Genomic DNA, 23,905 nt, shown 5'->3' with positions numbered 1-23,905 from the left:
AACAAATGAATAGGTCCTAGATCAAATCAAGCCTGATCTATCTCTGAAGGCAAAAATGACAAAACTGAGGCTGCCATACTTAGGACACATCATGAGAAGGGAGGATTCTCTGACAAAGACAATAATGTCAGGAAAGTTGGAAGGCAACAGGAAAAGAGGAAGATCAAATACAAGATGGATTGACTCCCTAAAGCCACAGGCTTAAGTTAGCAAGAGCAGATCAGGGTTGTTGAGGACAGATGCTTTTTGAAATTGCTCATTTATAAGGTCACTGTAAGTGGGACGTGACATGGCAGCACATAACAGCAACCTATCTATGCAAGGGTTAGGAAGTTTCAACCGTTCTGAGAATCAATCTTCTGTTTCCAAAAATGTTTTTTTAAAAAAGAAGAAGAAAGAGAATTAAAGGAAGCTAGAAGTAGCTAGACTTTCATTTCCTGTTTTGAAATATGAATTTTTGGTTGTAGTAAACCCTGCAGGGGAACTGGATGATCTGATAGCTCCTCTGCATCATTTCAAGTCCCATTGCTCCTGTGAGACAAATTTGAAGCCTAAGAAACACAAGCCATGTAATCCACCGTGTGTGACTGCTGGAATATCTCTGTGATTAAGAGAGAATGCTTAGAAGAAGAAGGTATCCGTAGGCTTGGTGAGGTAAAACAAGTTTGCAGAAGTATAAAAAAAGTTTTACACTCTCTTTAGGGACATCCTCAAAAAAACAGGCAAATTTATACCTGCACCTACTCTCCTTTCTCTCTCCCTCCCCTTCTCTCCTTCTCGCATGAAGACAGAAGGTAAATGTGCAGATTCAGCCAGAGGAGGACTCGGGACGGTCCAGATTCTGCGTCTCTGGTAAGAAGGCAAACAGAAGTTGAGTGGCCGAGGACAGCCTGAGGTGACCTCAGCGCGGTAACTGGAGGAGGTTAGATTGGGGTGGAAAACTGTGTTAGTGGTGAAACAACGTATGCTAGAAATGGTCACAGCCTGGCTGGCTGCAACCTGTCCTGGAGCGTGCTACTTTTCAGCCTTCATATTGGGCTGTGCTAATTATGAAGTGCAGTTGAATCATAGGGGGAAAGGCCGTTATTGTTGTGACAGTTTTACAAACTCTGCTAAAGTGGGCAGTGATGAAACAATTGAGTTAATTGTGTGGCTGCTTCCCACCCTCCACCCCCTTTGTTTAGAGTGTGAGCTAACACCACAACTGACTGTTACTTCCTGGCTCTGGTTTCATATCTGCAGCGAGACGATGTCAGGGTTCAGTAAGACTCACACTGCTCTGTGGACGCCGTTGGGGACAAAACGAAGACTTTGAGACATTCAAGCGGTTTTGGGGCCTGCTTATTGCAGAGGTAAGCTGTTGTTTCTTCTCGGGTTTCATAACTGATGCTCCACGTGGGGTTCTCTCGGGGTCGGCCAGAGAGCTTCGAAGTAAGGGTTAGCCGCGTGGTCCAAACAAAAATAAAATGCAAATACAAAAATAGGCAATACCTTTATAGACCATTTTAAAAAATCAACATACAGTTCACAAGCTTTTGTGGATTAAAATATGACTTCATCGGGTTTGTACCAGTGTGAAGAACTTAAATTCCAGACGTTCATGGCATGATGGATTCTTCCAGCAGATTTGTTCTTGGATGTAAAGTCCAAAAAGTTCTCGGCACGTTGGAAATTGCCAGGCATGTCTCTCTTAGATGCACATCCGGCGGAGACTGGTTGCTGTTTTATGGTTATGGCTTAGGCATTTGTGGCTTGAATTTAACAACTTGGTTCTCCAAACGAAGAACTGGACTATAACCTTCACAATCCTCCAGCCACCCAGGCAACGGTCCTACTTTCTAGAAGACTGAAAAGCAACGTTTCTCGTTCTGATCCCCTTAGTAACTCTTCCCAACTCTAGGGAGGGTTATGTGGTGTTTTCTTGCCAAAGGGTCAAAAGCAAATGGCAGAAGACACAGCTGTAACGTTCACGTGTGTGCATCCTATAATTGTGTCCGGCCGAACATTTTTGCACTGTTTCATATTATTTCAAATGCTCTTGTGATAGACCATGTGCCTTCTCTGAGCGTGAGGTAAGTGGTGGTGGCTGATCCTTTGGGACACATGTGGTCCTGAGCTCCCCTTCAGTTATCCAACTTCTGCCTGCCTGCACAGAGAGAGTCAGAACTCACACATGTTCCCCTCTCTGGCCAAATTCCTCGCTCCACACTCTGTCTGAGTGCATGTGAGAGACAGAAGGAGAGGGAAGAAGGGAACAGCAGCAGATATGGCTATTTCCAGTTTCTTGTCCTTGGTTCACCTACCCTTGGCTACCTAGCCTGCTCCACCAGCCACAGCAGGGACCAGCTGCTCCTGAAGTAGAAGTGTTCTTATTGTCACTGTTTCTGCTTAAACTGGTTTAATAAAAACTTCAGCTTCTGAAACTGCAGTGGGACAGAGGTGTACCTGGGTAATTTTGATTAATGTTGCTCTGTATCAGTGGTCTTATGGGAGACCAGTCTGTAGACTGTAACGTATGTTACCACGTTTACTTAAGGGACAGGCAGATTTCAAGTTTCTGAGGTTTACTATGCTTTTTACCAAAACCCCAAGATCCATGTATAAAACAGAAGCATGGGGTAGGGAAGCAGACTCAGCTAACACTCAGATTTAAGGAACCATGTGCTTCCCTGGATGTGGTCAACCTGGGAAATTGATTCTAATACTAGAATGGAACTCACACTCCTTACATGCTGGTGCATACACATGCGCAGAGATACAGAGACAGACTATTTTCTCAAACTTCCTTGGTTTCAGCATCTATAAGTTTAGGACTTTCCAAATAATCCTTTCATGTTTCTATTGCCATGTTCCTATTGTTAAATACCTCTGAGCTACTACAAGTCACCCAAAAAGACAGAGCTTGGGGAAAGCCGAAAAAGTAATGTTTTTCTCCAGCTCTGCTTACACCTGCCCCTTGACTTACTCGAAACAATCTTAAGGGATGGGTGGATATTTCCGATATTGTGATTTATTTCACCTACATCCAAATGTGGTAAGCTTCCAGCTTGCTTGCTTTCTTGGCCAGAATCTACCACTTTAGAAGGCGTCACGTTGTAGAGAGGTGGGATCTGTGTTTCCACATAACGTAAATCCCTGAAAATGTTTGGAAACATTTAGTGGGACAAAACAAGTTGGGACATTTGCCGCACAAAATGGTACTTTTCTATATTACCATGAACAAGTCTTTTTACAAAACACACGGCCTTCCCTAGCCAATGCTGGAAAGGCAGTATGACAGAGAGGGCAAAGTGGGAGCCAAACTTTTCAAGGTAACTTCCTGTATTTTTTAAAAAAATCTTGCAGCTTTCATTTACTATTACCCAAACCTTTTTTAAACAAACAAACAAAAACCTCATTAAATTTGCAATTTAAGATTAAAAATAAACATAAAACACTTCACAAACACGGCTTCACAAAAACTAAGCACAGGATTTCTTAAGAAATCTGAACTTCTAGTAATGATATCTAGTACAGAAACTTGTTTAAACTGATAAAATACTTTTTTTCTTTACTAAAACCTCAGCCTTTACTAAAATTCAGCCTTCCCTTGAATTTCTGCATGCTGATCCAATGAGTCCCCTAGATCAGTGGTTCTTAACCTTTGTTACTCGGATGTTTTTGAACTGCAACTCCCAGAAACCCCAGCCAGCACAGTTGGTGGTGAAGGCTTCTGGGAGTTGCAGTCCAAAACTCCTGAGTAACCCAAGGTTAAGAACCAGTGCCCTAGATCAGTGGTTCTTAACCTTTTTGAAAGAAACGCCCCCTTGAGCCATTGAGGAAGTTATCATCGCCCCCTCGCCATGGTGATGATATCTTATTTATTTATTTATTTATTTATTTATTTATTTATTTATTTATTTATTTATTTATTTATTTATTTATTTATTTATTTATTTATTTATTTATTTATTTATGACACTTAAATCCAATGACCCCTGGAAAAAAATTCAATTCCAAGAAAATGAAATGCCCCCAAAAAGCAACATTTAATGATTTAGTTGCAAGCGAATTTTAAGACGCAAAAAGAAATATAAAAAGGGCATAAAAACAAACCGCAATGCAGGAACTAAAAATTTCAAGACAAAAACTATGAAACTAAATTAAGATTGGAGGAAAACATATATTCATGCACACTGTAAAAAGGCTGCAGCCATCTTCACAAGTTTGGCTTGCTCCAGCGCCCCCCTACCGCCCCCCTTCTGCTCCAGCGCCCCCACACCGCCCCTTTTCGTTCTACTGCCCCCCTGAAAAATGAAATCGCCCCCTGGGGGGCATTATCGCCCACGTTAAGAACCACTGCCCTAGATCAGGAACGAAGGGCCTGTCCAGACAGGGGGATTTGGGGTGATCTGGTTTCCACTTAACAAAGTTCTTATCTTCAGTGTGATCTGTTTTATCTCTCACTTGAGCAATCTTTCCATTCACATTGGAGATGTTTATTTCACGCAAGGTCTTTGAAGGGTCCACGCAGGTCTTTGAATCACCGGGGTTTACTTGCAGTCAGTTTTAATCTGGTTTACTCACGAGTAAGGAGTGAGCAGTTGAGGACAGTGGCAGCGCAAGGAAAAACCGCTGGGATGAAGGTTGGGGAGACAGAAGGGAGGTAAAACCCTCCCTTTTTTTTCTTTCCCTGCTTTTCTTCTCGGCTGTGGTTCTGCTGCCTTGTGGTGTCAGAAACCATGGAGCAGACTAGCCCCTTTCTCCATTTTCCCCCCACATAAATCATTCAGCAGGCTACGGTGACTTCCCTTTTGTTTTGTTTTTTTTGTTTTTTGTCAAAGAAAGTCAGTGGCTGTGGTGTTCACCCTTGTGGCACCTGCGTGTTTTTGCCCTCACAAAGGCTCACGTTGCGTTTTCCTCTCGCTGCCACCAGTGGATTACCTCAATCCACAATATAAATGACGTTTGTCAGAACACTTGTCTTGTGAATACAAACAGAACTTATTTATTGAAGTGAAGCAGATTTAATAATCACAGATGTTCTTCAGATAAACATTGTCCACCAGCAAATCATTAACAGTTCTCTCAGTACATACTTTTCTCTTGCAATATCATGACCACCTTTTCTACCTATTTTCTTAACCAGCTTTATCACTCATTATCTGTTCCCTCTCTCTCTGACTAACCAGCCCTTATCTCTCTCTGGATCTCACCCCAATCTCTCTCTGGATCACATCCCAATCTCTATCTGAGTCCGCCTTCTCCCGCCAAGCCTTCATATAGGTGCTGACTCCGCCTCTCCAGTCCTCTCATAGGCTCATGCAAATTAGCTTATGACTATGAATTGTGGCACTACGGACTAAACCGCGGAAGCCTCTGTGCTTCAGGGTCACAAGACCTGCAGTCATAAGATCGAATCCACGCAACAGAGTGAGCCCCCGTGGCTTGTCCCAGTTCCCACCAACCTAGCAGTTTGAAAGCATGTAAAATGCGAGTAGATAAATAGCTACCACAACGGTGAGAAGGTAATGGCGTTCTGTGTCGGACACAACTGGACAAATTGTCAAAGGGAACCTTTACCTTTACCTACGAATGGCATGAGTGACGTGGGGCAATCGTCACAGTGGCCTGTCGAAAGGATGATGCATCAACTTAGCACTGTCATTGAAGAATTAAAAAGGAAGACAAAAACAGGAAGAGAGGTTTTCCTCGCCTTTTAAACAACATAGACCACCTAATAAACACATCACACGATTTTCTCCTTCGTTAACAGCACCCACAGCTCCATTTAGCTGTTAACTGACCATCCAGATATGAATAGATCATCTAGTGTTTTATGTCCCCTTCACATGGAGAGTATCTGTTGCTGGGAGTACAAGAATGCACTGGATCATCTCAGTATGACCTGTCCACACACATCCAGAATCTCTCCCTGATCGCTCACTTCCAACACAGATTGTCCTCCCCTTTCACCTTCTCCTTTCTTTCTTTCTTTCTTTCTTTCTTTCTTTCTTTCTTTCTTTCTTTCTTTCTTTCTTTCTTTCTTTCTTTCTTTCTTTCTTTCTTTCTTTCTTTCTTTCTTTCTTTCTTTCTTTCTTTCCTCCTTTTCTTTGTTGTTTTATCCATCTATCAAGCATGGAGGGGTGGAGATTGACCAGCTGAAAAATGCTCATGAGGAAGCATAATGAAGTAAAACACACCCGCAAAAAGCATGGACCAGCTTGCAACAAAGCAGTCCCAGGACCCTCGACAAGCAGGTGGTGCAATTGGAGCAAATCAGGACAAAATACATCAGAGGTGGTGTAGTTAAAAAAAAAACTGCCTAGAAAGTGAGGGAGTGTTGTCCAGCTTTGACTCTGTTGGCACCAGTTTCAGCCCTGTATCCTGTGGCTACAGGAATGAAGTACCAGGATCATGGATGTAAGGAAAATTGGACAGATGCTCAAGGTGGATCAGCGCTAAGGTTTCAACCATCATTCTTCCACAAAGGTTGCTGGGTGAGCTTGAGCTATTCGCCCCTTTCATCCCCATCCACATTAATCTCTTTGGCAGGAAAGAAGGGGAGCACTTGGTCCACCACCACCACCTGTGTTCCTTGGAAGTAAGACGAACTGTGAATGTGATCAGGAAACAGTGTGCCAGCGGCATTTTCTATAAGATCGAGACTGAAATAATGGCATTTTTGTTGCATTTGATTTGTACGATGGAAGCGTTGCAGCTCACCCGTAGATCTCTTGTTTTGCACCAAGAAAGTCTCCTGCAATTGACCTGCTGTATCTGTAGCCCACCTTTTTAATTCAGGAAGCACATATAGCTACGCTCCAGCTATCCAAAGCTCCAGTGGGCTTTCTTCCTCCCCACTTTATCCACCCAACCACTTGGGAAGGCAGGTCAGTCTGAGATGCTGTGACTGGCCCAAGGTGACCCGGTTTTGTGGCTAACCAAAGATTTGAATCTTGGTCTCCTCTGTTTATTCCAGCACTTAATCCACCACTGCTTAACCTGAACTAGCCTCTAGTCTGTTGATTCATAAATACTGGAGGTTGCCAGAATTATTGGAGAACTGCTAATAATCAGAATATTCCAGGCTTCCAGTTCTGTTGGCCTACAGTTCCAATCACCTCCCCGTCTGCACAACCAACAGGTACAATGACTGGGGATTGTGGTTATTGTAGTTTAACACATATGGAGGATATTGGTTTGAGAAAGGCTGGGAGAGACAGCCCTGGGCTAACCTGACTTCTAATATGGAAGCTTCCTAATAAAACAGCACTTGGAAAAGTTACTTTTTGGGGCTATAATTCCTGGCTACACTGGCTGAAGGATTCCAGGAGTTACAGCTAAAGAAAGTAAAATTCCCATTTTTTACAAATCTGAACAACTGGAGGCTTAAATCCTATCATTAGCCTCCAACTAGAGGAGACCCATTGCATCAATGGAATTTGTGTAACTATGTAAATGTTCCTGTGCCATATTCCTTCAATAGGTCCACTCCAGTTGGCGGTAACAGTTGGATTTAGCTGGAATATTTTATTTGGGCAGTTCTGGGAGCTATAAAAGTAAATTCTGCAAGTTCTAAATAGAGTGCTTGTGTTGTACTATATATGTCATCTTTTTTTATTCTCCTCTGTGAGCTAACTCTCTGCCATTTCCTTTCTCAGCTGAGTTTGTGTTTTGTTCGATTTGGGCGTTAGCTTGTTGAGATTTCCTTTGCAGCACTGAGATCCAGAATTTAGGCCCATTAATATCTGCAAAAAAAAAAATAAGTTCATCAGACTGTGTTGCTTAAGCAAGCCTTAACCGGACTCATATTTATAGTCCGTCTGTCCAGCAGAAAACCAGCCAGAGTCAGTCCAGGACCTGAATTTCCTGGACTTTCTAGGCAGTTGTTGAAATAGGCAGTTCAAAGGTTCATCGCATGCAATGAACCTTTGTGATCTGAAGGCTCCTGGTTGAAGCTCTAGCGGCACCTGTTGATTTGCCAAATCAGAACCAGAGCTAGAAGGTGCACTTGACCAAGCAGGAAAGTGGCTAAAGCAAAACTTTGTGGAAGAAATCAGTTTGAAGGTGGTGATGAGTTGAAGGACTTTTTAATGGAGGAGATCCTCATTGTCCTGTGCTATGATGCTGGTCTCTATCATTCTAGGTTGAAAGTGAGAAATGGAAGGATATGGCACAGTCACAGCATCCTTCACCCATGTGATCTTATTTGATTTTGGAAGCAACACAGAGTCAGGGCTTGGCTAAACAGCTCCATTACAGTGGACTGGTTTAGACCATAAAGCGTCACTTAAGGTTGCATTGACGTCTTATATGCCATTTGGTGTGAGCCTTGCACCCACACAGCCTATGCACTTCAAGCTATCTTATTTCACCCACCTCCGTTAAGAAAAAGAAAGAAAAGAAAGAAATTATCCTCCTTGTGCTCTTGTCTCTTCCTCCTTCTGGGAAGAAGCTTTGAATTTTTAAATTATTTTTTTAAAGATACAATACATCAATCCTGCCATAATAGGCTTTTAAAAAAAATTTGGAGCAGAGGAAGTCTTTCATTTTCCAATATCATTAAGTGGCTAAGCTTAATGATACTGTGAAACTGAAACAGAATGGGAAATGTAAAGCAGCAAGCTCTGCTTTGGTTCACTTCCAGTGATCACATACATTGGAATTGAACCAAAACAATTCTATCTGTCCCCAAAAAAACAGTAGCCCTTGACAAGGAGCCAGAAAAGTGTTGGTAGGAACACTCTGGGAACATGCTGGTTCATGCAGGCACTCAACGTTGTGTAGTCACTGACAAAAGGAGTGAACCGGCCCATCCCCACAGCTGACCAAACAACAGGACAAATGCCCATGTAGTCACCCCCATATTTCTGTTTAATACTTAGATGGGAGGCCACCAACAAATGCTAAGCCTCTTCAAGATAGACTAGGAAATAATCATAGAATCATAGAAAAGTGAAGTTAGAAGGGGCCTAGAAGGCCATCAAGTCCAACCCGCTGCTCAATGCAGGAATACAATCAAAGCATATATGCCAGGTGATTATCCAAGTTTTTCTTGAATCCTTGTTTTCTTCCCTTTATCAAAAGCCATCACAGGAGACTGAGCAACATAGGACCATGGTTTCATATCTTTTAATGGTGTTGCATGTTTTTCTTGGCTGCCTCTAGTGTTGGGGCACTCTCCAACTCCCGAGGTAACTGGTTCCACTGTCATACTGCTCTAGCAGTTAGGACGTTTTTCCTGATCTTCAACCAAAATCTGGCTTCCTTTAACTTGAGCCCACTGTTGCTTTCCACTGCCAAACAGTATTGATGGTGGTTGACTGAATGTACTGATGGTCTAGCTCATTATAAGTCAGCTTCTTAATATTGAAATGACCCCTTGCATGTGTCTCAAGAAGAAGGAATCTAGTAGAGCTTGAGTTACTGTCTAGTAGAGTTACTGTCTTGGACTATATTCCCCAAATTCCCCAGCCATCATAGCTGGTTAAGTTCTGGGAAGTCTAGTCCAAAAACAGTGATGCCCTGGTAAATTTAGAAGGGCAGGCACTCGTCATGACAGTCCCCATCATCACCGCCACCTCATAAGGAGAGCCCAAGACTGTAGGTAACTTGCTCAGCCCATATCAACAAAGGAAGAGCAGGTGTTCTGTAGAGCTAATGGCTCCTCCTCATCCATTCAATTCCAAACCGCCCTTGAATACTTTGCATTACAACAGGGCTAGGTTGAAGGAATATACTGTCCCTGGGAAAACTCTTTTTCTCCCAGCTATTGTGAAGATTGCAGCTAAGCTCAGAAAAGCCAAGGAAGCCAGACAAGGGTAGCAGAAGATGTTATACTCCCTGCTGTTCAATAGGTCCCACACCTTTGACCTTGTAAACCCTGGCTATTTAACACTGCTGTCCCAAAATGCCACTTTACCAAGTTCTGGAGTCTATGTTAGTATTCTCCTTCAATTCACTTAATTTGCTGTACATGTTAACAAGGTTTATTTGGTCACTTGATCTTTGGATGGAGTGGAAATAGCACCAGACAGGTATTAGCAGAAACCTCAGCTCTCTGCTCTGTTGGAGTTTTTACAACCTCACATGCTGCCTGTGGAAGGTGTGGCTTAGAATGACCTTTCTGGACTGGAGTGACTGTCAATCTATCCCGTACTGAGCAATCATTCCTTCCCACCTCTGAATTGAAAGAGAGCCCCACCTTTCTGCTGAGTGTCCCTTTCCCTCTCTTTAGTCTGTTAGAAGCCGTTTTTGTTTGTTTGTTTACCATTGATCTGTTCCCAACTATAAGTAATGAAATATTTTGAGGTTTTCTTTTACAAGTGTCTCAAAGTGAGTTAATGAGACTAGCCCATTAATGAGAAAGGAGTGGACTATCTGGGGAACTTAAAGCTATTCTCCTCATTGAGTCTCTGTAGTTCTACTGTGTAGCAAAATGAATTTTAACCAGAAATTCAAAACTCATCAACACACTCAGTCGTAAAGTTCCTGTAGCAGAGACCTGGATCTCTCAGTGACAGTGAGCCAGTCTAGAGGAGACAAATGTATCATATCAGCCTCAGCATTGCTCCCTGAAATCTAAGGGAGCAGGTGATTCCTTCCACTGCTCCACCCATTCAGTGCACAATGAGGCAAGTTGTGGTTTTAAGCTGTCTATCTGTTTTCCTTTTATGTCTGTTCAGCAGCCTCATCTTTCAGTGTGGTGGTCATCTGTGAAGAATGCTGAGTCACCACACAGAGAGGATCCACAGACCACTCAGCCACTTTATTTATTTATTTATTTATTTATTTGTTTGTTTGTTTGTTTGTTTGTTTATTCATCCATCCATCCATCCATCCATCCATCCATCCATCCAATTTATATACTGCCCATCTAACTACAAGGCCACTCTGGGCAGTTCACTACCCTTTTTTGACCTGATGTGGGTGCTTGCCAGGTGGGTTCAGTGTGGTGGCAATCGAGAAAACTTCCTTCTCCCAATGTGCTCCTTTGAGCCAATTTGCTCCCTTGGTGCTCCAGGGAGAAACAAAAACTTCCAGGTCGTCGTTTGTGGCTGCAAACCAACCTTGCAAGATAGAAAGCATCATAACTTACAGAGTGTTCAAAATTTCTGCGTGCATAGCACTGCTTCTTAGTACCATCAACCCCTTGATCTGTTTGAGTGAAAACACAGCGGTAAAATATTGTTATTTTTCTTGAAGGTACACCTGTCTTTTGAATTGCATAGGTCTGATCAGAATGGTTTTGTTTATACATGGATTTTTTCAATCAATCAATCAATCACTATACAGTACCAAAATTTTTTCAATAAATAGGGTGCCCTGTGTGTGTGTGTGTGTGTGTGTGTGTGTGTGTGTGTGTGTTATGCTTTGTAGTTATGTTTTCAAAAGAACATACGTGATTAAAAATAAGCTCAAAAATTCTAAAAGAATGCTAATGATGTGGAGCTGTTCCATGTAGAAAGCAAAACAAAACACATTCGGAGACTTAGGCAGTCAAGAGCCAGACCCTGTATTTCTGACAGACCCATAGAAAATAAGAAAGAAAATCAGAATACATAGTGATGATAATCGGTGCAGCAAAAATCAGTGCAAAGCAATTTCGTCGCTATGCGATATTAAAAAGCCCATAGAAATGCATTGAAACCCCTTCAATGCGTTCCTATGGGTTTCAGACTCACCTTTAAGCGAAAATCCTCCATACGGCGGCCATTTTTGCTGCCCGGTAAGTGAGGAATCCGTCCCAGAAAACAGCAGGTGGCCATTTTTTTTACCCGGTGGCCATTTTGGAACTGCCAATCAGCTGTTTAAAAAATCATCGCTTTGCGATGATTGGTAAGCAAAACAGGGTACCAATCATCGCAAAGCGATTTTTCCCCATAGGGAACATCGCAAAGCGATCGCAAAAAGTTAATCGCTATGCGATTTCGTCGTTAAACAGGGTGCCTGTTAAGCGAGGCACCACTGTACTATCAAACTTGGAATCAGTTTTATCAGTGGCTAGTTCTAGGGCATAAGCAGAGTTCAGCAGAATAACAGGCTTGGACTACATTTTGAAGCAAGCAAGCAAGCATGAACTGTATGAAGCTGCTCAAGAACTGCTTAGTGGAGCCATTCTTCTGGTTAGCTTTATATCCCATCATTCCATGGCTGGATGGCTCAACACTTTTAACCAATCAGAAGGCATCCTTCCCTAACTAGTTCCTTGGTAATTTCTGCAAGAGTAACTATCAGATAAGCCTTATGTGGTTATTTTGCATGCCATGTGAATTCAAAGAGGCTTTGCCTCTCACAACACTACAGACACTCCCCACACCTCAAGGACACAGATGAAAATTTTGCCCCAGCCTAAGTCTTTCGCTGATCAGCATTTTTACAGACCTCAAGGAACAATTTACCCCCTTTTTTCTCCCTAGTTTCCTCTCACCATCAGAGATAGAGAAATAGCCATAAATATTATAAGCCAAATGATAGTTTGCAAAGCGAAGTAAGAACTTCATTTCAACAAAACCAAGTGAGCGTTTTTGTTTTTATGTGGTTTTTTGTTGTTGTTGTTTTGTTTTTGGTCACATTAAAGACTAAGAAGTTTGGTTTACCTTTATTTTTTTATGGATAGCAGTCCATTTCTTCAGAGGCAACCTATCATCTTCAGAAATGTAGTCCAGGTGGGCTTATACCAACTAAATCGTCTTAGTCTTTAAAGTGAAGACTCCTTGTGGCTTTAGGCTGCAGACAGAGATAATTTGGAAATTTCAAATTAGCTCAGGTTTATATGAATTTTCCAAAATTTGCATATGAAGAATTTGAGACTGAAAACATCAAATGCTTTGAAATTAAAAGCAGTCGAATGCAGCAAAACCCAAAACAAACAGATCTTTCCATCCAGGTCCTGGGCTTTGAGAACATAACCCCTAATAGACTGTTTTTGAATCCCTGTGAGTGCTAAAGTGTGTTCCTACGTATACATACATACACTCTCTCTCTCTCTCTCTCTCTCTCTCTCTCTCTCTCTCTGTTAGTATATTTTAAGTGTCATGCTTAGCTGGCTGCAAAACCCAGACTCTGATCATAGGTATATTTCTGCTGAGCCAGGAAGCCAGCTGGGAATGGGAAAAGATATTGATTGATTGATTGATTGATTGATTTGATTTGATTTATATCCCGCCCATCTGGGCTGGTCGACCACTCTGTGTTCAAACGTGAAAAGCACCTTACACACAACCATCAGGTTTTCTCCTCCACCAGTATGGCTCTCCCTGAGAGACGTGTCTCTTTTCCCAGAGAAACAATAATTCCCTGGGGCCCCAGATGTCTCCTTGAGAGCAGGCAGTGCAATCCCACCTCCATTCCATGTGCAGAAGCCACCCTTTGTTCAACATCGGCAACGGGATATGATCCTGCACTACACTGAGGACACCAGACCAAGAGAAGCCCTGTTCAGTCATTATTCACATGGATAGCATCACCCTGCTTGAAAGGAAGTACCTACATAAGAATATAACATAAGAAGAGCACTGCTGGATCAGGCCAAAGGCCCATCTAGTCCATCTTCCTGTATCTCACAGTGGCCCCACCAGATGCCTCTGGGAGCACATGAGATGACTAGATCCCTGTCTCCTGATACCCATCCCCTGCATCTGGCATTTTGAAGTACCTTCCTTCGAAGCCTGGAGATTATACATCCCCATCATGGCTTGTCACCTGCGATGGACATTTCTTCCAGGAATCTCTCCAATCCCCTTTTAAAGTCGTCTAGAACAGATGCCATCGCTACATCCTGTGGCAAAGAGTTCCACAGACCCTCTCCCTCCATCTCTTTTCTCCATGTTGAAAGCAACATGTCTGCAGAGGAGACTTCCTGCTTGTGTGTAGGCTCCCTACACAGACAGAAATCCAGATTTCCCAAGGTTTGGCTTGCACATAGACCCTGTATACCATTTGCTCAGTTCTCTGGTGTTGTCTTTTTAAAGGAATATTTCAAACACAATAAACTTCACAGTTTAAATCAGGGAACCAAAGCAACGATAGCAATAATACAAACACTAACCAAGCTAGATACCATAATAATGTTTGCCCGGGAGTTCCAGACTCCAACAAGATTCCTGAGCAGGAGTTGCTTGCAGGAGAATTAAGGTGTACAAAGTTTCTTTAGAATACGTCTGAGAAAATCCCTGTTTTCCCAAATTTGTCTTTTATATAAGGATCTTAGTTCCAGAGAAAGGAATTTGAGAGGTTAAGTATTTTAAGCCTTAAAATAAAACACAATATACAGATTCCAATATATAACACAGTATCATCACAAGGATTTTCCTCATCATTTACCCCTTTGAGATGGAATTTTTGGGTGCCAGTAGCCTGCTGTCTGAGGCATCTGCCTTCCTCTGCCTAACAGTAGGGCCTGCCTTATGTTTGTCCTTTAAAACATTTCGTTCCTCTGGAGATGACAAATCAGCTTTCCAGCTACTAACATTCAGGTGCCCTTTAAACATTACCTAAACAACATGAGAGGAACCTTCGTATGGGATGGGCAAATCCTCTCACGCAGTAATTGTTTCCAAGATCTTGCAGGGTTTTCTGGAATGTACCGTCAAATTGGTTTTCTTTTTGCTGTCTTCTCTGTGGTTTGGATTTTCATCCACTGGTCTCTCAGAGATAAGCAGAAAGCATGATACTATCTGCCACCATCAAAACGCAGAAGACATTATGATACAGGTTGCTGATTAGCAAGCAGGTGGCTGTGGTCAAAACAGACCACATTAAAAACCAGCAAGCCTGAAACGGATGGGTGTAAGAAACTGTACCTCTTTTAACAGAAATTTTAAATGGTCACAAACGTTAAATTAACTTATCATACAATATGCGACTACATGCAACTACAATGACTCTTTTAGTATACTGCCACAACGGCAAATATTGTTCTTCCACAAAGGCGCACGTGTTCTTCTCCTTCAAGTATTATTGTTTCCACTGGTATTAGCAGTATTTTTGCACCCAGTCCATAGACATTTTTTTCATCTTGATTCATCCCGTGGTTTTTTCCTACATCTTTCTGCTCACTTTCAAAAAAGAAGGGGATTTAAAGTATTCTTTCTACCCGCAGTGGAGCTGAGGGATCAGTACCAAACTCTCAAATAAATGAAATCCAAATGAGAATATTTCTGCAGGATTTAAGTAGTCCTGTTTTTTTAAATTATAATAATAGTAATAATAATTGCATCCTTTAAAGTCAATTCTGATTTATGGCGATCCTTTCCAGAGCTTTCTAGGTAGCGAATATACAGAAGTGGTTTACTAATTCCTTTCTTCTGCAGGCAGCTGTTCTCAGATCCTCATTTTTTTTTTTAAAAAAAAAAAGAGGAACTAGTTCTCTTCACAAGAGAAGGAAACTTACAAGGTACAACCCTAGCTGTGTGTGCCAAAGGGTATTTCCCTTCTGACTCAAATACCAATTTTTTTTGGGGGGGGGCTTTTTTTTTAGTTGAGGACATAGCAAGGCAGGGAAAAGGTTAAATTCTCCCCTTCCTCTGCTACGGCCCTGATCTTAATATCTCTCTCCCCACAGCTGCTATTTACCGTATTTTTCCATGTATAAGACGCTCCCTTGTATAAGACACCCCCGTTTTCTAACCCAAAATTAAGAAATCTAAGTGGGGCTTAGCAAGAGTAGGGGGGAAAAGATCAAAGCAGTGCAGGATTGCTTTGATCCCTGCTTTCCCCTCCACTTGTTTTTTTCTCTCCTCAGCTTACTTCTGTGTATAAGGCGACCCTCAATTTTTAGTCTAAAGATTTTAGACAAAAGTATAGTCATATACATGGAAAAATACAGTACTTTTAAGGAAAAGTCACTTTCAGTGTTTAACGGTTCATTTAACATCATACACAATTTGCCCCGTGAGCATTAGGGAGAGAGTTCACTGTAATACGAAGGGGACTCCTTCAAAATGTTGGATTGAGATGCTTCTCTGTTTAGAATATGAACTACCCTTACATGGAAGGGTAGAAATCAGGGCACAGCTAAACTGAGGAAGAGCATCTCGTTCCCAAACGTGGGAAGAGGGATGAACCCGTAAGAGGGAATGGAGAAGTGGCGGGCCATGTGACTGTGAAATTTTCCATAAAGGAAAAAAAAAGCCAGTTGATTTTTGTGGTAGGTATCCTTAGGATGGGTTGGGAAACACTGCTGCTGCAGATATTTATTGTTTGCAATTTTTTATTTTTGTTTAAAATAGGGTTTGTAACAGCAAATAATGGCAAGTAATGGGACAGAGGAGAAGGGGACCACAGAGGATGAGATAGTTGGACAGTGTCATTGAAGCAACCAACATGAATTTGACCCAACTCCAGGAGGCAGTGGAAGACAGGAGGGCGTGCTATGGTCCATGGGGTCATGAAGAGTCGGACACGACTAAACAACTAAACAACAACAACAATGGGGCAGGGGGATAAAAGAGAGGTGGATAAATGAGGTGGGGAGGCATGAGTTTCTCAAAAAAAAAATTAAGGGATGCAAATAGGTGAAAATTTGGAAACCAAGTGATTGCTGAAGGCCAGGAAGAGTGGTGAGAAGCTGTGTGTGTCATGTGACTAATCCTTCATGCTTTCTAAGCTCACAGCTACCCTGAGGTGTGGTGGAGACCACTGTCCCATCACCAGTGTTGGAAGGAAACTTCAAAACCCAGTCCTTTCAACTTCTACATGCTGAATGGTAGGATATCCCTACCTTGACCTTTGCCTCAAGCTGGCCCTCCACTGAGTGCAGCTGTTCGGATCTGTAAAAATCCTTCTCCTCTTTTCTTACATGTAACAGAAGAGGAGATATAAACGACAAAAGGAAATGAGAGTAAGTGCAGAATGAGTTATGAACTGTCTGTAGAGAATGAACTGATGCTCCGGTCATTGAAACCAGTCAAAGATGACGGGAATTGCATGAACGCTTCTGTTGTTCACTTTAGTGAAGGCGAGGGAGGGGGAAGGAGAACCACAACTAACTGTGGTCAGTTCAGTCATGGCAAGTTTGTACAACTCACAGCGCCAGGATAGGAAACACAACTCAAAACTGTATTATAAAGTAGGAAAAGGGAGCTCACAACATCTTTCAAGTCATAACAGGAGCCCAGTTTTTGAACAGAGTTAACGTACATGATTGTAAATGATTTTTTTTTAAAGGCAAAAGCCACTTAACATTTCCAGGGGAATTCCCCCTGCCTTATAGTAGAATTAGGTAGAGAAGAGTTTGACATTTACTTACCGTACTCTGTTTCTTCATAAGATGCCAGGGAACTGTTTTTACTGAAAAGGTTGAGTTTTTATTTCAAATAAGTTCTTCAATTGCCAAAGGGCAGGGCCGAACTTACCCAACAACATTTTAGTTTAAAGCTCTTGTTGTTTGTAACATAACTTTAGGAGAGAGATTTCCACCATCTAGAGTGAAGACGTTGAGTAACCACTAAACAGGGTCATGGAAGGGAACCATACTTCACTTGCCAATGTACCCTTTCAGGCCCTTGAGTTTGCTGCTTTTTTACAAAATCTGTTTTCGTTTTGCTTGTAGACCCAGCAGGGAGCCCCAATATTGGAGGCGGTCTCCAGATGACGCTGCAGGTATTGGCAACATGTGCAATTCCACGGGCATGCCGTATGAAGAAAGTCGGCAACTCCTGGTGGTTGTGTACAGTGTGGTCTTTGCGGTGGGCCTCCCAGCCAACTGTGTAACTGCGATCGTGACCTTCATACAGATTGGCAGAAAAAATATCACTGCCATCTACCTGTTTGGCCTGTCGTTGTGCGAGCTAATGTACCTAAGCACCCTTCCCCTTTGGATCATCTACGTGCAGAATGGCCACCACTGGACTATGGGGCCAACGTCATGCCTCGTGACTGGCTACATCTTCTTTTGCAACATCTACATCAGCATCCTTCTCCTGTGCTGCATTTCCATTGATCGCTACATAGCCGTGGTGTATGCGCTGGAAACCAGAGGGAAGAGGTGGCGCTGCCAGACGACGGCCACGGTGGTAACAGCGTTTCTCTTCAGCATGGTTGCGGTAATCTACTCCCCGGTGTTTTTCATGACGCACATCCAGAGCCCGAACAGCACAACTTGCTTTGAAGAACCCTTCAATTCCCCTGTGGCTTATTACAACATCGCCCGATTCTTTGTGGGTTTCATCATCCCTTTCTTGCTCCTGATTTGCATGAACTACAAAATCTTTCAAAGCATTAAGACCAGCTACAGTCTAAGCTCATCCCAGAAAGCAAAAGTGAAGCATCTGGCGGTGGCGGTCATCTCCATCTTCGTGATCTGCTTTGCCCCCTACCATTCTGTTGTGCTGGTAAAAGCCATCACCTTTCTCTTGTTTCCAAAGCAGGCGTGCAGTTTGGAGAAAGACGTCTACACCACCTCGGTAGTATTCCTGTGCTTTTCCACGGCCAACGCCGTGGCTGACCCGTTTATCTATGTGCTGGTGAGTGAAAACGCCCAACGGGAAATCTGTCGGACCTTCCAGGCATGCAGGATTCAGTTCCCGACTTCTTCCAAAACAGAGAGTACCCAGGTCATTGACTCTCCTTCCCAAAGGCTGCCGCTAGAGGCACAGAGCTTAGGAAATGAGGAGGACAGGTAGCAAATCCCTTCTCGGCAGGAACTCTATGCTGGTAAAAAGCAGTAGAAGAAGAAGATCATTTCTTTTGCCTTATGGCCTAGATGCCTTAATGAAAACCCATTGAGGGAATGTTCGTGTGATGTCACATGGCACTGCACACAAAGAATAGCCCTTTCAATACATCTCGGCAATTACAATTTATAAAGGAATGATGTAACAATATTGTAATTTGCAGCTGGATCTGTGTATTGTGCAGGATACAGTAATGCACCAGGAAAGGAATATAAATTCCTCCTGGCAGAGCTGCTATGATATCTCATGCATGGTGGATTATGAAACTGTCATCCTCTGTCTTATGAGGCGGAGGACTGGCTGTCGGCCTTTCAGAAGACTGCTAAAGGCAAAGAGGAACTTTGTTCTTTCTCGGGTATTTTGTGTATGTCACGTTAAATTTCGTTGAGATGCTCTTGCTGTCTTGAATAAATGACCCATCACAAGGGTTCCCCCCCCTTTTTTGTTTTGTTTTGTGTTCCATGCTGAAACTCATGCACAGAATAACAGGGCTACAACTCTGAAAATCACCACGACTTCCTGTTACTCTCTTTGACGCTTTTTTAAAAAAATTAAAAATCAGGTTCCTGAAAGCATAAGAGGTAAATCTCAAAGGCCAGATATGCCAAAGGAGCCTTCTTCAGTCTTTTGCCCCTTGAATCTTTAGACTTTATCTTCCATCTTGTGAGGTACTGGAGCCATGGCAGAACTGGCTGGGGGAGCATGGAAATTATAGTTTGAGAGCATTTTAGTAATTAAGTAATTATTAAAACACTGGATCGAATTTGAAATCTCATCCATTGTTGACTCTTGAAGAATAAAATAGCATTCTTGGCCACTAGTCTTTGTTCTTCCACTTGCTCCCTCCCCAAGGTTTGGAAAGTTACTTCTTTCTAAATATGTAACTTTTCTAAGCTCTGAACCATAGTATGCAGTGTTGAAGCACTGGGGCTTTTTGATAGACCAGGATGAGCGTCTGCACTCTCATGATCAGGGTTACAGGAATACAGATTTCTGATTTTTCAAACTGTCGTGCAAAATAAAATAAAACAAATCTGCACACCTCTAGTCAAAGACCTGTGTACCTATTGTCCAAAATATTGGAAGAGCCTGCCTTATAGTCACATCTTTGTATGTCTGTTGAGTGTGTTTGGAGAAAGAAAGGCAGGTCATAACAAATGCCTAGATTTTGTATTTTGAAGGATTCCCAGTGGAAGAAATTTTGGAGGTAAGAGGGAGAGGCAAAAATTTGGGTCCTGTGTGCATTTGAAGAGAGTTTAACTATTGGGATGCTTGAATGGTAACTGCCATCATGGTATAACAGAGAGTATATAGTCCTGGATCTCAGGGAATCTGGGTTCTACTCCCTCCTAAGTCATGAAGCTGCCTGAATAGCTTTGGCCCAGTCCTTACCTCCCAATGCTGTGGGTGCCCCAATCGCTGGAGGTTTTCAAGAAAAGATTGGACAGCCATCTGTCTCAGATGATATGAGGTCTCCTGCCTTGGGCAGGGGATTGGGCTAGAAGACCTCCAAGGTCCCTTCCAACCCTATGACGATTCTGTGATACTATGATTCTCTCTCAAGCTGACCTTTCTCATAGAGCTATGTATGATGAGAAAAAAGGGAGAAAAAAGAGAGCAACACATGCCTTCTCACTGACAGAAAGGCGGGATATAATCAGCACTAATAAATACATGTGTCAGAGTTCCTCCTTCTCTGCACAACTGTAATTCAGCTATTATGGGACATGGTGGCGCTGCAGCTTAAACCGCAGAAGCCTCTGTGCTGCAAGGTCAGAAGACCAGCTGTCGTAAGATCAAATCCACGTGATGGGAGTGTTCCCGTTGCTCGTCCCAGCTCCTGCCAACATAGCAGTTCGAAAGCATGTAAATGTGAGTAGATAAATAGGCACCATCTTGGTGGGAAGGTAACGGTGTTCTGTGTCTAGTGGCGCTGGCCACGTGACCACGGAAACTGACTACGGACAAACACTGGCTCTACGACTTGGAGAAGGGGATGAGCACAGTGCCCCCTAGAGTCGGACACGACTGGACTAAATGTCAAGGGGAATCTCTGCCTTTACCTATTCAGGGCTGATCAGAGGGGGAACATAAGAATGCTTCCGCCACTTCCTACCAGAGAGCACCTCCATCAATAGAAAAAAAATCTTCCTATTTCTATTCTAATTGCTACCATCTTGATCTTCCTCCTGACTTTGTTCTGAGGTCAGGATGGCATACATGTGTTATTCTTGTGTCCTTTGTGTTATTCTCACAGCCCTCTGTGTGAGATTAGGCTAACAGAAAAGTAGCTACTCCCAATTGCTGCCACGGGATTTGAACATGGGTGGCGCTGTGGGCTAAACTGCAGAAGCCTGTGCTGCAGGGTCAGAAGACCAAGCAGTCGTAAGATCGAATCCACGTGATGGAGTGAGCGCCCATTGCTTGTCCCAGCTCCTGCCAACCTAGCAGTTCGAAAGCATGCAAATGCAAGTAGTTAAATAGGGACCACCTTGGTGGGAAGGTAACAGCATTCCGTGTCTAAGTCGCACTGGCCATGTGACCACGGAAGATTGTCTTCGGACAAAATGCTGGCTCTCTGGCTTGGAAACGGGGATGAGCACCGCCTCCTAGAGTCAAACACGACTGGACAAAAATTGTCAAGGGAAACCTTTACCTCCCTACACTAACATTACAGCACCATGGCTAAGACATGCAGCTTCTTCCCAGCTTTAATCCCTGGATTCCGGGTCTCTAAGGGAAGTTACAGGTTGTGGATCTAGCAGCTGCATCTGTGGTTCTGTAGTATTGATTCCATGGTATTTTGCATTTTTCCATTGCAGAGATGCTTCTACGCTGGAAATCTCCACTGTTTGGCAATGGTGTCCCTTTGCCTCTGGGAAAAGAGCCTTCAACACACTTCTCCAGTTGCAGGACTGCTATTTCAGGCCTTAACTGTAAGATCAGAGCTAAACCCCATGCCAAGATACAGTTTGTCAATCCGGGCACCTGTTTCAGCTGCAATATAGAGTTGCAGTCAAGAGAGGGCAGCAAGAGCTAGCTTATTGCAACAGCAATCCCTGCATGGAGTAAAAACAAACTTTTAGACAAGTTTTTTTGCAGTGTATTCGCAAAGGCTTTCACAGCTGAGATCTAATGGTTGTTGTGGGTTTTTCGGGCTCTTTGGCTGTATTCTGAAAGTTGTTCTTCCTAACGTTTTGCTAGTCTCTGTGGCCGGCATCTTCAGAGGACAGTGCTGTCCTTGGAAGATGCCGGCAAAGAGACTGGCGAAATGTTAGGAAGAACAACCTTCAGAACACAGCCAAAGAGCCCAAAAACCCCACAACAACCAAGTTATTATTCACCTTCATAACGGAGCAAAAATAAAGCATCATTCTGATAGTCGTGCCTGTATCTGCTCTCATCATTTTATGTTGTTTGATAATTTAATAAAATATAGGAGCACTTCAGTGTCCTACACAACAGTTTCCCTTGTTTCCATAAATGCCGGTAGCATTGTGAAGCCAGAACGGAGAAGGAGGAAGAAGCAGAGGAAGAAAAAAGAGATGATGGCAAAGACTCCACCTGCAAAGAGTTAGGGTCTGTCCAGAAAAGTATATAAATTGCTCTTTGGGATGCTATTGCTACGGTTTGGCACAAATCAAATTATGGCATCCACACATTTCTAGTTAGATTAATCCATCCTGCCCCTTTAAGAGCTGTTGTGCGCCTTTCTAGCGTAGGGCTAGCGCATATATTCTTTTTGGTATGATTCAGTGCAATCGTCATCAGCTCGTGTAGCCTGTATGAAGACAGCCCATACGGAAATGGAGCTGGAGGCGGTGTTATCTGAAGTGGGTTCTGACAATAAAAGGGAAAATGGAGAAACCCCCTCCTCTATTTTCATTATCATCTCTTTTTTAAAAAAAAGATTTCCCTAACTGATGCGGCACAATTGTTGATGCAGTACTCTTTTGATATGCTACTTATTTTAAGTAGTCAGAAAAAGAAAAGGAAAATCACTCCGCAGCCCATTGAACAACGGCCGCAGGGAAGGGTGCTAGTCTGCTCCATGCATTTCACCTCCAGGAGGCAGCACACACCCGAGAGAGCCCCAGCTGAGGAGAAAGGGGAGGAACAGCAGGATTACTGGCCTTCTGTCTCTCCAACCTCCACCCCAGTGATTTCCCTCATGCTGCTGCCTCCTTACTCACAAGTAAACTGGGTAAACCTTGCTTGCAAGTAAACCAATGATCCAAAGACTCATCTGAACCCTTCTCACTGGAGAATAAACATCTCCAGTGTGAATAAAAGGATTGTTCCAAGTGGGAGATAAAATAGATCACAACGAAGAAAACTTTTTACGCTAACCAGACCCCTCCAGATTCCACTTTCTGAACAAGGGAAAGAAGTGTTTTTTTATATATAAATAGAGAATGCCCTCCCTCGTTTAGAAAACTCTTGAATAACAGAAAGGCAAGTTGGACGAAGGAGACGTAGTAGCTTTCCCAGTGAAATGGCGGTGAGCAGAAAGTAGGTTTAGATCTAGTGGGTAGGTCTCTGACTAATTTTCAACTGATAGGTAAAAATTTCTGGCTCCAAATTGTTTTAATAATAGTAGCAAGAAACAGAGTTCAACCCGGCAACCAGCCCTGCAACTAGGATAATTGTCATGTGCGGGTCAAGTCACTACTGACTAATGGACATCTTCTGAATGAGCGATCTCCAGTATGTTCTGTACTCAGCAGCTCTGCTCAGCTCTTGTAAACTCAAGCGTGTGGCTTCGTTTAGGGAGTCATTCTATCTTATATTTATTCTTCTCTTTTCCTGCTACCTTCCACTTTTCACAGCACTGTTGTCTTTTCCAGATAACCCTGCCTTCTCATGATGTACCCAAAGTAGGACAGCCTCAGTTTTGTCATTTTTGCCTTCAGAGAGTAGTTCAGACCAAAGACTTGTTTGTCTTTCTGGCAGGACAGGGTATCTGGAAAGCTCTCCTCCAGCACCACATTTCAAACGAATCATTTTACCCCTTCTCAGCTTTCTTAACTGTCCGACTTTCACACTCATACATGGAGATTGGAAGTACACGAGTGTGAATGATTTTAGTCTTGGTCTCCAGTGGCACATCCGTACACTGGATGATCTTTTCTAATTCCTTCATTGCTGCCCTTCCTAGTCTCAGTCTTCTTCTGATTTCTTGGCTGTAGTCTCCATTTGGGTTGATGATGAAACCAAGGTATATAAAATCTCTATTTCATTTTCTG

General features: G+C 42.9%; 1 protein-coding gene across 1 annotated transcript; it reads left to right on the top strand.

The window, feature by feature from the left end:
* The first annotated feature begins 579 nt into the window (after positions 1-579).
* On the top strand, positions 580-19,096 carry GPR132 (G protein-coupled receptor 132). Its single transcript, XM_020814856.3, has 4 exons — positions 580-654; positions 788-852; positions 1,243-1,352; positions 17,537-19,096. The coding sequence occupies exon 4, from the start codon at positions 17,598-17,600 to the stop codon at positions 18,606-18,608; it is 1,011 nt and encodes a 336-aa protein (XP_020670515.2). The 5' UTR covers positions 580-654; positions 788-852; positions 1,243-1,352; positions 17,537-17,597; the 3' UTR covers positions 18,609-19,096.
* Positions 19,097-23,905: the final 4,809 nt, after the last annotated feature.

This window comes from Pogona vitticeps, chromosome 1 (assembly GCF_051106095.1).
Source record: "Pogona vitticeps strain Pit_001003342236 chromosome 1, PviZW2.1, whole genome shotgun sequence".
Classification (NCBI taxonomy): domain Eukaryota; kingdom Metazoa; phylum Chordata; class Lepidosauria; order Squamata; family Agamidae; genus Pogona; species Pogona vitticeps.
This window is presented reverse-complemented; position numbering and strand designations above follow the sequence as displayed.

What these genes read in the sequence shown, in the direction of transcription:
- GPR132 (XM_020814856.3), top strand. Translation starts at nt 17,598, where the DNA reads ATGTGCAATTCCACGGGCATGCCGTATGAAGAAAGTCGGCAACTCCTG.